This window comes from Oxyura jamaicensis, chromosome 5 (genome assembly GCF_011077185.1).
Source record: "Oxyura jamaicensis isolate SHBP4307 breed ruddy duck chromosome 5, BPBGC_Ojam_1.0, whole genome shotgun sequence".
NCBI classification, from domain to species: Eukaryota; Metazoa; Chordata; class Aves; order Anseriformes; family Anatidae; genus Oxyura; species Oxyura jamaicensis.
Genome location: NC_048897.1, coordinates 29,489,364 through 29,504,685, shown reverse-complemented (window position 1 = coordinate 29,504,685; position 15,322 = coordinate 29,489,364). Strand labels below are relative to the sequence as shown.

The 15,322-nt window shown below is 41.9% G+C and overlaps 1 protein-coding gene across 9 annotated transcripts in view; it reads right to left on the bottom strand.

Moving 5' to 3' along the window:
• Positions 1-15,322, bottom strand: part of PAK6 (p21 (RAC1) activated kinase 6) — a 41,235-nt gene that overhangs the window by 10,717 nt on the left and 15,196 nt on the right. For 4 of the 9 annotated variants that reach the window (XM_035327691.1, XM_035327687.1, XM_035327689.1 and 1 more), the window contains 3 exons: positions 14,096-14,382; positions 6,665-6,873; positions 1,522-2,139 (listed from right to left, as the gene is read on the bottom strand). In XM_035327691.1, the coding sequence (XP_035183582.1) occupies positions 1,522-2,139; positions 6,665-6,873; positions 14,096-14,189 (921 nt within the window). In that variant the 5' untranslated portion in view covers positions 14,190-14,382. Of the gene's footprint in view, positions 1-1,521; positions 2,140-6,664; positions 6,874-11,395; positions 11,517-11,547; positions 11,740-14,095; positions 14,383-15,322 lie in introns of those variants that run through there. The other 5 variants (XM_035327692.1, XM_035327694.1, XM_035327695.1 and 2 more) reach the window with 3 other exon arrangements.

Here is a 15,322-nt window from a genome sequence, read left to right as displayed (position 1 = left end):
TGGACATTTTGATGTGTCACTGTTTTCCCACTTCTCCCCCCATGCTATGCCAAAAGGAGAGAGCCCTCCACCTTCCTGTGGTGACCATCAGCAGCCTGTCGAGGCATGCACCCCCCCATTTTCAGTCAGATATCCCCTCTGCATTTCTTTTGCAATTAGACAATTCTTAAATGCCACAGCTGCACACCATCATCTCCATTTGTAAGGGAGATTCCAGTTTTAATCACTGGAGATAAACAATTGCCAGTGATGGCACAGATCCTTCACTGGAGCAGGGAGATGGACTAGATAACCTCAAGGTCTTTCTTACTCGTCTAACAAACAGCTCGAGTTCAAAACACACCCAAGCACATGCACGCACACATGCTATCTGGCCAGTAACCTCTGCTCCTCCTTGTGAAAGTGCAGAGGCATGGTAAAGACACTCTTGCCAGAAAAAGAAAGAAGAGGTTAGTCCCCCTATAAGCACTCAGGGACAGGCCTCCAGCCAGTACAGATCAGCCTAGAGTCACTGAGACAGCATACAAGTATGGTTTGTGCTACAGAAGAACTGCATTCCTCCAAAACCCCACTTCCTTGGGAAGAGAATCTTCAGGGAGAAGGCTACATTGGAAAGCCCTGAGCCTGAGCCTTATGCAAACTGCAAGTGTTCCTGCAACAAGCTGTACTGGAGCTTGCAACACACGTTAGAGCAATTCGTTTTGTTGGGCCAGTGGTTCCTGTCATCTTCCTCTGAGTTCAGGACTCCACGCCTGCAAGAAATTAGCCTGGCCGAGCACCAGTACAGCACAGCCTTTAAAAATGCTCAACAGCTGTGCAAGGACAATGAGTGCTAGGTTAGTCTGTGATGAATTAGCAGCAGTGGCCTGAGGGGCTGTATTTCCTATCTAGCAAAAGGACCTGGAGTTTTTCTCATAGATTAATAAGTGAGTCACTCATTCAGGGTAGCTTTCCTGGGGGAGACGTAGCTATGAGCTGTCCCATCTGCAGCAAAACCCAAGTCAGATTTCCTGTTTGACAGTACTGTGGGTGCTGATGCAAATATTCCTGTTATAGGCAAGTTGGCAGATAAGCTATAACCACCAGACTCCCCTGAAGTAGTCGTATTTTGCACAGGCAAAACAATACATTCCTAACGTAAATTATGGAAATTCCCCAAATAGCCAAAGCACATTTATGTTAGTGTAAGGGTATTTAATTTATGACTTTATGAATGAAAAGGAGCAAAAATTAGTAAGTCCACTATCTCCTTTCCACCTGACACCCCTGCACATACAGCTCCACTAACAAGGCTTTCTGATGGAGATAGTGCTGCTGTTTTGAGCTATGCCTAGCAGTATATGCTGTGAAGCCTAGGAGTGCATGTTTCCTCTGGCCAGGACTGTTCTGATTCCAGCATTAATCACAAGAGTAACAGTTGGTTGTGCATTGTTTGCAATTAAATTTGTTCTGCTGTTTAAGTAACCTCTGGAACTCTGAAGTCAACACTGCATTCACTTAAAAAATAAGGAATAACTGTACCTTTATGTGCAGGGAAGGGCCTGACTTGTTTGAGCTGCTGGAGGAGGGGAACACGGTGCGTAACAGCCTCCTCTTCAAGCTGTTCTCCCTTGATTTGGAGCTAGGGCTGCCCTCTCCTGAGGGCCTGGAGTTTGCTTGTCGTACTAGACAAGGTTGAGGCCAGCACTCTTCTGAGCTCTTTTTTCCCATCTTGTCGCTCTCCCCCGGCAGAGCAGGCATGTGCTGCAGACCAGAGGCACGCTGGAGGCAGCTGCCATCGGCACCCTGGAACTCCGAAGGCCCAAGGGACTGGGCTTTTGTAACCATACCGTTGGGATGAGACTGTCCATCCAGTCTGGGTTTGTAATCAGGCCACATAGTCTGCCTCCGAGTCACCTTGGTCCCACCATTGCAATTGAGGTAGTTTCCGTATCTGTCTGCCCAGTCTGCTTCAGGGCTCTGAAGATACATATCTGGGGGTCTGTCTTCCCCCAGGAGCCCAAGGGACTGAGCTCTCCTCCTGCTGGTGGGGCTCCTTCCCCTCAGAGTGTTGGAACTGATGGCAGAAAGCTTCTGGATATCGTTGAGTATCCCAGAGATATAGCCTTCCACTTCCACGGTGCTGCCTCTCACCACTGTCTGTGACACATAGAGAACAGGGGAAAAAGTTAGAGATTTACAATTTGAGGTTTAGTTAATCTTGCCAAAGTTTAGATTTTGTATGTCTAGCCAAAGCAGACCTAGGGAATTAAGTAAAGTTAGTTAAAAAATAATAATAATAAAAGGACAAAAAAAAATAATTTTCCTTTACTGAGGGGAAAAAAAAAAAAAAATGAATCATTGGGTGACATGCTTATTTAACAGAGGCAGCAGTGCTTTCAGTCAGAACAGTGAATCCTGCTGCTGCACTTGCATCCTAAAGGACAACCTTAGAGCAAAACTGGGTGTATTTAGCACTCCCTCCTGTGCCACACTATATCACTAACTTAGGCTCAACAAGCTCCTGAGAACTAATACTTCTCCAAAGAAGTTACAGCATGCCGCAAGCTCTATCTGCAAAGATCACCTTGCCATTCCAGGATAAGGTTCATCACTCCCCTGTACCACTCTCAGTACCATTGTAATCAGCATCCCTTAGTCTGGTTGTCTACTATTTTTGCTAATGCATCTTAATCTTGACCACTGAAGACCACACTGTTCCAACGCTGTATTTCTCCTCTGTTCTGCCAAGCTATTATAATTAAAAATGATGAACAAAGGGTCACACCAGCTCACAAATGCCTTGTAAGCAAGTGATGGAGAACAAGGCTTCCATCCAAACAAGCAACAGCACTACAAAAGTAGGACACTTGAAGCTGTCATTATATTACATAGTGCTCTACCTTGTTTATTCTAGAACTGAAATGCTTACAGAAGCTTTTTTAGTGCTGGAAACCAAAATGTTTCATTTCTTCACAGAAATTCACAGCATAGAATCACTCCTGCACTTTCACGAATCTCTGCCTGAGGAAAATCCTTCCCTGGAGTGATGGCAATCTCCTGTTTGCTAACTGAACTCTGGGGATCTTCTAAAGATGCTGAATTAATTACACCAAGCCTAATATTTAGCTGGTACAAAGCAGCAGCTCCAGTAATTTCAACAGAATGCCACCACAGTGCATGAAATGCACCTGGCTTGCTCAGTGTCTGGGAACAAAAGGCAAAGGGAACAATTTTGTCAAACAAGGTGAAGAAGGGATAATTCAGCTCATAACACTGCACACACAACATCACCTGCAGCTGAAAATTCGGCTCTTCAGTCCTATTGTAGCAATATATCTCACTCACCATACACATGCACCTTCCTCTGCAGCCCAAGCTGCTGTCAAGTAAATAAGATGCTGAAGGCACTAACTCCTCAACCTAGTTCCATCATTTTTGCACAAAAGTAGGAAAAAAAATGCCAGAAATAAAGAAATCCAGTCGTTTAAACTTGTCATTGGGGGGGAAGAGTCTTCTCTCCACTCTAATTCATCCTTTAGAGAATTAAGACATATCAGGTTACTTCAGTAATGCACTCAGTTAAGAGCACAAGATCATAAATGAGTATGAGCAAGGACAGATGGAATGTTCATGTCCCTAAGTAACACGGCCCTCAGCAGGATGCCTCCACACCCTTGCACGTGCTTGCACAGGGAAGATGGGAGAGAAAGAGGCCCTCCTCCACATCTCACTGATGTGCTCAATGTTTCTACAAACTTGGAAAAAGAATAGCTCACAATAAAGTTAAAAGAAATCTCAAGATGCCAAGTAGTCCAAAGTAGAGGGACAAAAATCATTCCAGAAAGGACTTCTGTCCAGCATGTTCACAAAATAAGAAGTCTCCAAGAAGAGATGCTGTCACCTCTTCAGAAAATCCATTAAATTGTTCACCTTATATTTTAGATAAAAACATGTCAAAATTAGACTAAGTCACTCCTGTTGTACTTCCAACCCATGAAGTCAGTCCTATCCCCTGCATACAGTGAAGATAGGAATTAGCTGTACTTAGCAGCCATATTTAAAGACTGCATCAGATTAATGAATAAGCATCTAAATTTGAGGCAAACCTATATGGAATGCTCTTACAGACATCACATCTTACTGACCAAGATCTAGAAATTACAGTTTTAAAAAGAAAAGCAACCTTTTACAAGCAACACACAGTACAGTACATGTCAAAACAAACAAACAAACAAACAACAACAAAAACCATACACACTATGAAAGCTGAATCTAAAACCTTACGTATAAGAGCTCAGCTTAACAGGGCCAATTAGCACTTAGAAAAAAAAGTCTTACCATTGACTGGTATCATTGAACAGGAATTTGTTCAGGCGAAGTTTAATAGGAATAATCAACTATACAATGCAATCTAAAAGAGTATTTGTACCTGGACTTACTGGGGAAAAAAAAAAAAAAAAAAAAAAAAAGTATTCATTTAAGAGTCTTTTGCAGTTTTTAAAGACTATTAGGCATTCTAACCTTGTTCTCTTAAAAGTTTTGCAACTTCTTCTTGCTTTGGCCATCTATAGATATAAACAGTCATAGATGAAAGTACTGACCAGTATCAGACTCAGAGGAAAAACTCCAGTTTCTCCACTCTTTGTGGACATTTCCGTAGTTGACAGTGATGCCTCAAACTATTCCTTGAGTAGACTTTTCCTAAATACTTAAGAAAAACTTAAGTTTGCTCTGGGAATGTCATAAGTAACAATGTCAAGAGCCTAACTCAAGTTGTAGAAGAGAGCCATAAAACTCCCTGACCCAAAACCTGTTACCTTGTCATTGAAGGAAATTGGGTTGCTTGCCATGATTGGCTTGTTCTTGATAAATCCATGCAGGCTACTAGCTACTTCCCTGTTATCTTCTAGGAAGTGGTTGCAAATAGGTTACTTGCCTATTTGTTCCAGTTTCTTTCCGGGAATTGAAATTATTCTGACTGATCTGTAATTCCTTTAATTTTATTAGGCCCAGCTGACTTGAAAATGTCTAACTTATCTAAAAAGTCGCATGTGTTCTTCCCTTATTTTAGCCTGAGTTCCTATCCTTTTGTGCTCGCGTTGTTAGCCAACTGATCACAGCTAACCTTTTCCTGAAGAAAAACATTAAACATTTAAGAGTTCTTAGTGTCATCGGTTATTAACTTTCTTCCACAATGAGCAGTGAACTAATTCTTTTCTTCATCCCCCTTCTCCTCCTCCTTAGTGTACTTGTGATGTTTCCTTAGTGCTCTTCATATTCTCTGAGAATAACATCTCTCTTTGTACCTTGGCCTTCCAGTTTTGTCCCTACATAAATTTCTTTTTTATTTGCCCATTATAAATTGACCTAGTTTCCACTTTTCTGAGCAATCCTCCTGCAGTTTAAGCTCATCAGAGAGCTCCTGATCTCAACAAGTTGGTCTCTTATTACACGTTTTCTATCTTCTCTGGATTGCGGTTCTGTCTCCTACTACATTTTGAACCTCAAAGCAGATTCAGGACACCATAAAACAAAGACAATACCCTTTTTCTTTTACCTGTTCTGCCTGAACAAGATTTTGCCTTATAAATCAGCATTCTGCTGGAAGATCCTCATGTGCCATTTAAATCATGGGTTTGGTTTTGCATTACTATTTGTATTATACTAACATATAGTCCCATTTAGTCCGTATTTTAGGCATCTATACACAAAAGGCTAAATATATTGATCAGACAGACAGCTATTTTCTTTTCAATCCCTCCCGAAATCCAAGTAGTAATATCTCTATTTTACAACATACTTTTCACTTTTTAGGCTCTTGTAACATTCTTCTAACCAAGAACAAAAAGTTCCCACAGGCTAGCAAGACTTTAAACACAATAATTCTGTCACCATCTTTCATTCCCTCTTCCAAGAGGCCATTGTGAATCTGCCTCTCTTCACACACCAGGTCCCTGCAGACATTTATGAGCACGCATTCTCCAGATGACCATTATGAACCGCCACCCAAGCAAGACAACCATCTAAATTCACCCATCTGCAAGGATCAGTAACCTCTTTCTCCTTACTGAAGGACTTGCTTTAAGGAAATTATCCTGTTTACTATGCCACACTTTCTGTTAACTGCTGGTTTATAAAGCCTTTTAGCCTAAACCCAAGTATAGTCCTGCTCCCCGTTCTCTCTCATTCACTGAAACATCCGCGAACTGCAAGCTAGTGCTACCCAGCTCTCTCCCACTCAGGCTTCCCTGTCAACTTAATTACCAGCCAAATTTGCTCGCCCACGAGAATGACAAACTTGCTAAAACAGGTCTTTCTACGAACTCTCCTCTCCACTTCCCTGTACAACAGCTGAATATATCCGAGTCCCCGTCAGCTACCATGTGAGCTTTCACAGGTCCCTGTTTCAGTGACAGGCAGCCAGCTGGTTATTTGAACAGTGACACTACTGCAGAGAAGGATACTGAGGTCCTTATTTCTGATGAAGTTACTATCTCCTCAAAAAAAAAAAAAAAAAAAAAAAGGCCGTGTTATCAAAGCCCAGACCACTGCCGTCCACTGAACTCATTACAGACCCCACCCTTAGCCCTTCTTGAATATATATAGGGTTCTGGAGATATTACCTCAGCTTGGGCCTCCCTCATAGCCCAGGGAAGAGGAAAGAGTAGTCTTCCTTTCTTACCTTCATAGGCTGGAGTTGCATCCGGGTGATCCTTGAAGGGTCTACCACTGGCTTGGGGCGCCTCAACGTGTCTAGAATGTTCTGCCATTGAGGTGGTAGGCCCACAAATTTGCCCTCCTTTGGGTCAAATGAAGTGTGGACACGGTGCTCAAAGTTCTGCGGAGCTGATATCTCAGGGCGTTTCTTCTTCTTCTTGCGGAACATGGTGCCTGAATCGGAGACGGCAATGTAGTCAGTGCTCTTGCATGTCTAGATGTGATCTGCCCAATCAGTAACATCACATATTGATTATATCAGTTAATTATATTGTATTAAAAACATTCTCCAGTGACAAGCACTTGGACAACAGTGGAGCTGACAAGATCACCTGCTTTTTACAGATGAGGAAGCAGAAGCAATAAAAGAGCAATGGCCAGTGCAAGAACGCCTACCAGGTCAATAGCTGAACTAGGACTGCTGGTGACCTTTTCAGTGCTCTGTCCACTGTGAAACAGTGGTTCTGTTTCAGAGGGGAAAAAAGGGATACCTGTTATATCCATAGCTGAACTCCTCTTTATTTCTACAAATTCATTTTGCCTATCATAAAAAATTAAAATACTTATAATAGATACACATTTATATTTTACAGGTTTGTACTTAAGTGAAAGGTTTGGCTTTAGAGTCTAGCCAGTTAAGACAACATTGATGTGCTGCAAACCTGGAATTAAGGGTGCTTACAAACAGGGCCTGGGTCGTCCTCTCACTGGTTATTTAAGACTACTACAAGTAAGTAATGCATGTTTGAGTCACATTTAAAGGCAACAGAGTTGTTATCAAAGGAAGAGCTGCCTAAGACAGATTTTGAATCTTCTTTTTTCTAGCACAGAAGCAAGGGCTTCTGCGAGAGAAAGGAAGAGGTAGCTGGGACACAAAATTCTGCCAGCAAGTAGCTGAAGAAGGTAAAATGAAAACAATTAAGACTCCTTTCCCTTGAGGGCTGAGAGATACAATTTCTGTAATAGTCCTTACAATTACAGCAAGCCAAAATCAGCTAACACTTAAATATATTCAGACACAGGAGATGTTCAAAACCTGAAATTACATCCAAAAAAGAGATGTAGATAAACCAAAAGTCAGAAGTTTTACACTGTTCTGAATTGGGAACATATGAAGGAAAATAAAGAATCAGCACTCTGCATGTGGTCAGTTAACTCCAGCATGGGTAGAATAAGACACAGTGGGACAGCCTGAACAGCTGGAGAACTGCAAGGGATGGGCACAACTTCTTCAGATAAGACAGACAAGGAAGAGATGAGGTGGGGGGGATGTTACCCTTTCCAGGAAGAAACAGCTCAGAAGTAGGGAGGCTTTCTACGGAGAGCCAGGCTTTCTACAGAGGTGCATGGTGGGAGTCTGAGAGATGAGTCATAAACTGAAACAAGAAAGGTCCCAGCTGGGTAGATGGAAAAACTTTTTCATGATCAGCAGAGTCCAGCACTGGAGCAGGTTGCCCAGACAGGCTGAGCAGTCTCCATCCTTGGAGGTTTTCAAGAACAGACTGGACAAAACCCTGAGCAACCTGGTCTGATCTCAGAGTTGACCCTGCTTTGAGCAGGAGGTTGGACTACAAATCTCTTGAAGTGGCTTCTCCCCTGAGTTACACTATGATTCTATGAAATGGTTTGATGACTCTAAAGTAATAATTAGAATGTTTCTGTAACTTTCCACTGTTGTGGAAATATGTTTAGTGGGCAAATGACAGTTCTATGGATGCATTGGACCAGGTGTGCTCCAGAGCTCAGCATCAGGATGGACTGAATAAGGAGATCCATAAGAGATTAGACAAAGCAGACTGCCAACACACTTTAGGTACTTTAATGCTAAAGCTTTCTAGTTTGGGCATAAGCTGCGCAGGTTTAGTTTAGATAATTTATATCCACTAGCAGAAAATCCCCCCTCTCAAAAAAAAAAAAAAAGTACATGTTCTTCCCTCTTCTACTGACAATTTTCTGCTTACCCATCTGTACTCAGACCTTTTGGGTCAGAAAGCTTCTAGAAGGGGACTTAAGACACTGTTAGAAATAAATTGTGTGAAACTCTAGTCTTGCTTTGAACAGAGTTCATAGTCCCAAGGCTATCTGAATTTAACCCCTTCTGTGGGATTACTCAGAATAACGAAACACAATCCTATTCCTAACTTTCACTTAAGGTTCACTTTTTCTTGGGTTCTGATACAAGAATTCCTTTTTCCCAGTCCTTATTTCTGTCACTCTGAAGACAACACTCTTGTATACCAAATTTACATGAAGCTTCATTACATTTACTGAAATTCAGTGTCCAGATTCTTAGAATATGTTCTAGATAACTGCTATAGTGTTGTAGTTCTCTAAGAAATGAACCCAAATGTGGAAATAAACAAACCTACAGAGTTATAGTTGAAAAAAACAGTCAAAATCATTAGAAGGAAGTCAACTGTTCTAATTAAGTGGTTCCCACAACTCTAAATTAATAATGTTGTATCGGTAACATTTCCCCTAGCCATTCATTGATTCAATTTAAACCAAGGTAGTAAACTGCTGTTTTTTAATATGGGAAACAGACTGACCACACAACACAATTCTAGTCCATGACTTCTTATTCTATGGATTATTGCAGTCTATCAAGCATATAGTAGTAGTAGAAGCACTACTCTAAGAGAAAACGTACATTCTAGATACTACTAGGCTTGAACAACTGATCTCCAAGTTTAATCTTGTATTAATATTAGCATTTGACTCTCACTAACGTAGCTTGAAGTGATGAAGACTACCACTTCCTTGACATCAGAAGATTTCTGACATTTGATCTTCAACTTTATAACGATCATCTTCTCCTGTACAGGACCTCAGCTTCCAACTATTTGTGCTGCATAAATATTTGCAAGGGTCAGAGGCAATGAACACATACAAAGATAACACTGTGCTGCAGACATACACACACTTCTAGGAGTCACTAGCCTCAACAATCAATGCACCACAGGCTTTTTTCCCCACAGCGAAAAACAAGTCAAACATTTTCTGAGTTGTTTTACTTAAAACTTGATGAGAGAGCAAAGTGCAGTCACCAGGTGAGCAATGACATTGCTTCCTTGTGCTTTTCTGAGATCCTGAAAATGCGTACACACTAGCTTGACATGGTTACCATGATCCTGCAGTCACTGGAATGGGAACCATTTATGTGCCGCAGAAGAGCTTTTACACCATCTAAGCCCCCAGTCGTGCAATCCATCCGTGGTGAAATACAGATTTCACACACTGACAATGCCCATTGCAATCCAGAAGCCTACTAAAGATGCCTCCCAGAAAGAAAATCCTAGGCAACTAAAAAAACTTACAAAAGAGAGTGGAAGCAACTGCTCTGCCTAGGAGAGGTTTTGCAGCCAGAATAATGTTCAGAATGTGTTCCAATGGAAACCCAAGTACATCTTTAAGGGGAGCTTATGGGAAGAGAGGCCATGCTCCAGGTATTGCCAGCTGTTCAAACGCAGTGATTCACCTCCAGTGCCCCCTAGGTGCTGCATATTAACTAATTACCAAGACTAAAGTCAAAGGGCAATTCTTTAAGGTGCAGACAGCCCTGGAAAGATATTATAACAGCTCATGGTGTTAGTACTATTCAAACCAACAGCTGGTGCTACGGAGGAGCTTTCACAGCCCCCGACAACAGCAGGAAGTATATCTGTAGTATTATAGCCAGTACTTAAGTTCTGAATTGCTGCCTACACGTCAGTCATAACAGCTACTTGATCCACCAGAATGGGGGCATTTCCAGACACAGTGATGTTACTGCTTTAACCACTATCTTTCTTTCTCCTGCTCCAACTCTCGCAGCTTCATTCCTCATCTCATCCCAGTAATGAGAAGATATTCAGGGCATAGCACACACTGTCTTTTAAGTTTGCTCTTTAATGGCTTCAGGTGGCTAGGGGTCCTGTAAAATGTGGTTTTAAGAATGCCACAGCCATTAGCACTTGTACTATCAAATGTTTTCTGAACCTGAAGAATTATTATTCTAGCTGAACTACAAGGTTCAGAATACTTGTTTTTAAAGCCTAGGTGATATTTTGGCCCCAAGTAGAACAGCAGCACTACGCCAGAGTATCAGTTTCCTTAAGCACAAACACCACATTTGTGGATTTACATTAAATCACTGTACCTGTCAATCAACACCTGGAATACACTTTGTTCCCATATACAAAAGCATACTTACTAAACCCAGAAAGCAGCATCTACTAAGTTCACGGTCAATTTTAGGGTGACTAACTGGCAGCCTGCATCTACCTTATTGGCTTATAATAGACATCTTAAAAACAACAAGATGCAATCAAGTCCAAATATAATATACTCCTGGGTATCCAATGACATTTGCTTTATATGATCAGTATCAATCTTTGATTATAAAGACATTGCCATATCAGACAGGTGGTTTAAAGGTACACTGCATTAAGATCAAATGAAATTCATACACTAAAAATAGTTATTTGAAATCCAGAGGATTGTAATAATCTATGTAGGTTTTGCATCTCATTGAGAAGGTCTGTATTTAACCAGTCTCCTTTCACTTTGTGGTTTTCATGCAAGAGCTATTTATTTTTATTTCCAATACCCAGCTAGCGAATGTTTAAATAAAAAACATAAAACAGGCCTTTTCTAATTCAGTAACAAATTCATAAGAATATTTTATGCATATAAGATTTTGTAAATCAAGACAAACCTGTAGTTAAACGTAGACAGCATCCCTTTAATATAATAATACAAATACTGTGACACTGATATTATAATAATCTACTAGACTTTAGTCTTTCATTCACTGCTGACAACTGTACTGTAAGAAATGTCACAAACATAAATAATAAAAGTCACTACCACAAGACAAAAGCAGTCGGAGATTGAAATTCTCTCAGCGATCCATTCCTGCTGCCTGGGAAACCACGTTAGATTTTTCAACTCCAGATATAGCTGTTCCTAGATGATACAGTTCCAAAAGCTGTCACATCTGCCAGTGAGCATGAGAAAAAATCCCACAGCCAGCAGATCCAGAGCAGGGGGAGGGATCGGCTGGGAAGGAGGGGCAAGAAGAAAGAAGGGTCAGGCTCAGATGAGAGGAAGGGGTGGGAAGATTAGGGATGGAAGGGAGAAAGGGGAATCAGAGTTAGGAAAGGAAAGAGCAATGACTGGGAGACAGGCAACCCAAGGAGCAGGGCACGGAAAAGAATCGACTGCACTGAAAAAAAAAAAAAAGAAGTAGATAAATGTTATCAGGAATTGCTCGTTACAACACAAGAGTTCAAACACTCAGACAAAGAAGCTCACACGCACTGTTATTTAATCTGACTTGCCTCCACCCTATGCACATTTGATTATATGCTCCATTAGTATATAGGCACTGTACTTAACTATCTACATACACTCATTCACTCACACATACACTTGATGATAGCAAAAACAGCAGAGAGCTACTTCAGGCTCACTTGTATAGTTTCCAGTTAAAAATAAGCTTTCCCTCCCCCTCCTGCTGCAGCAACTGAACTCACTCACCCAGTGCTTATTCCACTGGTATCACAGATCTGGACGCAGCTTGCCACATTCCTCCCTCCCTGGACAAGAGATAATGCTGGGTCCCTGGGCTGAAGAAAGCAGGGGGGAAGAAAAAAGAACTCAGGACCTGAGGAACTGCAGTATGTAGACTGGGCTTGGAGTCACAACATAAAGAAGATTGCAGAGAACTCACCAATTAAAAGGAAAAGCATAATTCCGTACTTTGCTATACAGGTCACTGTCATGTCATACATTTCAAATAATACATTAATAATGGCCTATTTAGCTTGTTGTAGGCATATATTCATGTATATGTGCATGTGAATATGCACACATGGTATTTCACTGCATTCCATACCTTCTGAAATCCTTGTTTACCCTCCTAAGGTTTCTGACATGATCATTATTTACACAAAGCCAAAGAAGATGTTCATAGCATTTTGCAGACAAAGAAAAATGACAGGTTCCTTCCCTAAGGAGCTTAAAAATCTAAGTGGGACTTCACGCAGCAAAGAATGACAAAGGGTGAGTGAAAGGGGGAAAGAACAGGTAAATTGGGCTGAAATCTCAAATGAGATCTCAGAGCACAGAGCTTTGTCTCAATGACCTCTGCCACATTCATCTGTGATAGTAGTTTTAGAAATGCAGTTTTAGGTAACTCTGCCTCCCTAAAGGAAGAATGGATGCTTGTCTGGTGTGCCATCGCTTCAAGTCCTTTCCTTCAACTCCCTTCTCTCCCCTCCACAGCCCCCAGTAGCAAAGCTTTGTGTTGGTGTGAACTAGCAGCACAGCAAACCAGTGAAATGCTCTAAATCCTGCACAAACACACGCATGAGCACACAGATTAATATGACATTAGAAAAAAAAGCTTAGGGAGTGATGTATTTATTATATTGTTGGGTTTATTTTTGACAAAAGAGAAAAAACACAACAGCTTAACATTTTTTGCACTGCCTCCACTGAACAGGGTCTACAGCCTATGGTGCTGCCTCTTTCTCCCCTGCTCCATTTCCTTGCTCATAAATTAGGACTAAAACCTGAAATACAGTGAACGCCTATATGCTAAGCTTGTTTTGGATGCTGCTCAGTGACATATTTCGAGGTGTGTTTTAGCTATACTACACCAATTTTGTTCTGGGACATATAAAAGCACTTGCAAAGGAAAGACCTCTTGAACTTTCTGAAACCCGTACAGGCATGTCCCAAATGCTAATGGACTTTTTCCCCTGACAAATAATAAAGCTTTCCATTATTTACAGTCTCCTAGGAGTCCCAGCTAAAGTCACTGTCCCATTGTACCAGGCTCTGAAGACAGTCCCCACCCTCCAGGGTTTTCATCTATAGAGACAAAAGGTAAGGAAAAGGAATTATTATCTTCATTTGCAGATGAGACAGAAAAAAACTGACTAGCCCAATTTCTTCCCGGCTATGTCTAGGTTAGCAAACCTAAAAGAGATTCCAGGTATGTCTCCTGGCTGCTTTTTAACTATATATCAAGGCCAGATCGAGGTCCAACACACCCTGGCTTCCATGGAGAGAAAATATGGGTGCACAGCACCATTGGGAGCTAAGACGTGTTCTGACCACGTGTTTGATCTTGATGCCAGCAGGTAGGTCTAGACACCGTGACAAAAAACAGAAGCACAGACAGAAATCACACCCAAACCTCAATTGCAATCCAATGCCTTCATTAGAAGATTAGCCTTTTCCCATTTGTATTTGGTTTGTAAGAGGGTTACAGCTAACAAATACCACCGCAGCACCAAAAGAAGGATGTAGCTCATCTCAGCCTCTTTACCCAAGCCAGTGAGATGTGTGCTGCAGGTCATAAGGCTGAGACATATGCCACTATGACATCGATGAACTCTTTCCCTACCTTTCAAATAGCTGATGTAGCTGTGTCCTCTTCTGGATGTACAAAGCCATAGAGCACTGCACCTCTTTGACACATGCACACACCACTGTTCCATGTCCAGAGAGTCACTGCATTGTTTCAAATGGTTTTGCAGATACTACTGTGCCACAAAGGATGCATGCATGGTTAAAAGGAAGTGGCTGCAGTTATCTGTTAATCCAGAACACCAAAGAGCTTCAAGCTTGGATATGGGGCTTCAGTCTCCACTGTCTTGTGTGCTAGATCCACTCAAAGTCAGCATAAAGATACTACCAAGATTAGAATAAGAACGTTTTAGGCTCTGTCTGCAAAAATTCACATGAATAACAACATCTCATCTCTCAGAAGGTTATGTTGGGACAAGTGAAAGGGGCCCCATCTGGCATGCTGGGTCACATGGCAAAGGAGGGAGCCAAGGCACTAGGCTGCATCTGGGGAACAGGCTACTTCAAGCATATCACTTCAAAACACTGGGTGCAGGACACAACGTCCTGCAGTTCTGTCTGAGCACTGTAACCTCGCTGTGCTCCTCCGTACCATGTCATGGGTCACAGATCCAGGTGCCTCCGACACGTTGGGTTGCAGGAAGGAGGCCATAGCTGTGTGCTGCAAACACACGATACAGACTTTACCGTACTGAAATCAGGAGCCAAGCATGAGTCGAACACTCGCTGGGCATGGCTGATTGCTCGCAAGCACGTCTCTCCTTGCAGGACATCCCGGATCATGCTCCTCACTCCAGCAGCATGGCAGAGGGCTGGCAGAGTCACCACAGTGATCCCCAGACAACCCGCTGGCACCATGATATAAAAGTTAAACTTCCTTCCAAATAACACTAAACAATCTTACTCCCTAGTTATGATCACTATGCTCTCCTAAAGTGGGATGCATATATATTAAGTTGCAGTCTGTTGACAGCAATTAGTGTTATCCCCTTGAGATAACAGATGAGAAAGCTGCAGCCCAGGCAGTGGGCCCCAAAACATGGAGGGAAGAGGCCAGCTTAAACCCCACAGCTTGGCTGTCTCTCAGCACCTTGCTGCTCATTACCGCCACTAACCAAGACCAACTGATATGGAAATTTAAAATCATAACAGACAAGACTTCTCCCAGGGAATATCAGATATTCTGCTTAGTGCAGAAAGGAGAAAAAAAAAAAAAAAAAAAAACATGCTATGAGTATGAATGGTCACAGCATTCCATATGTTA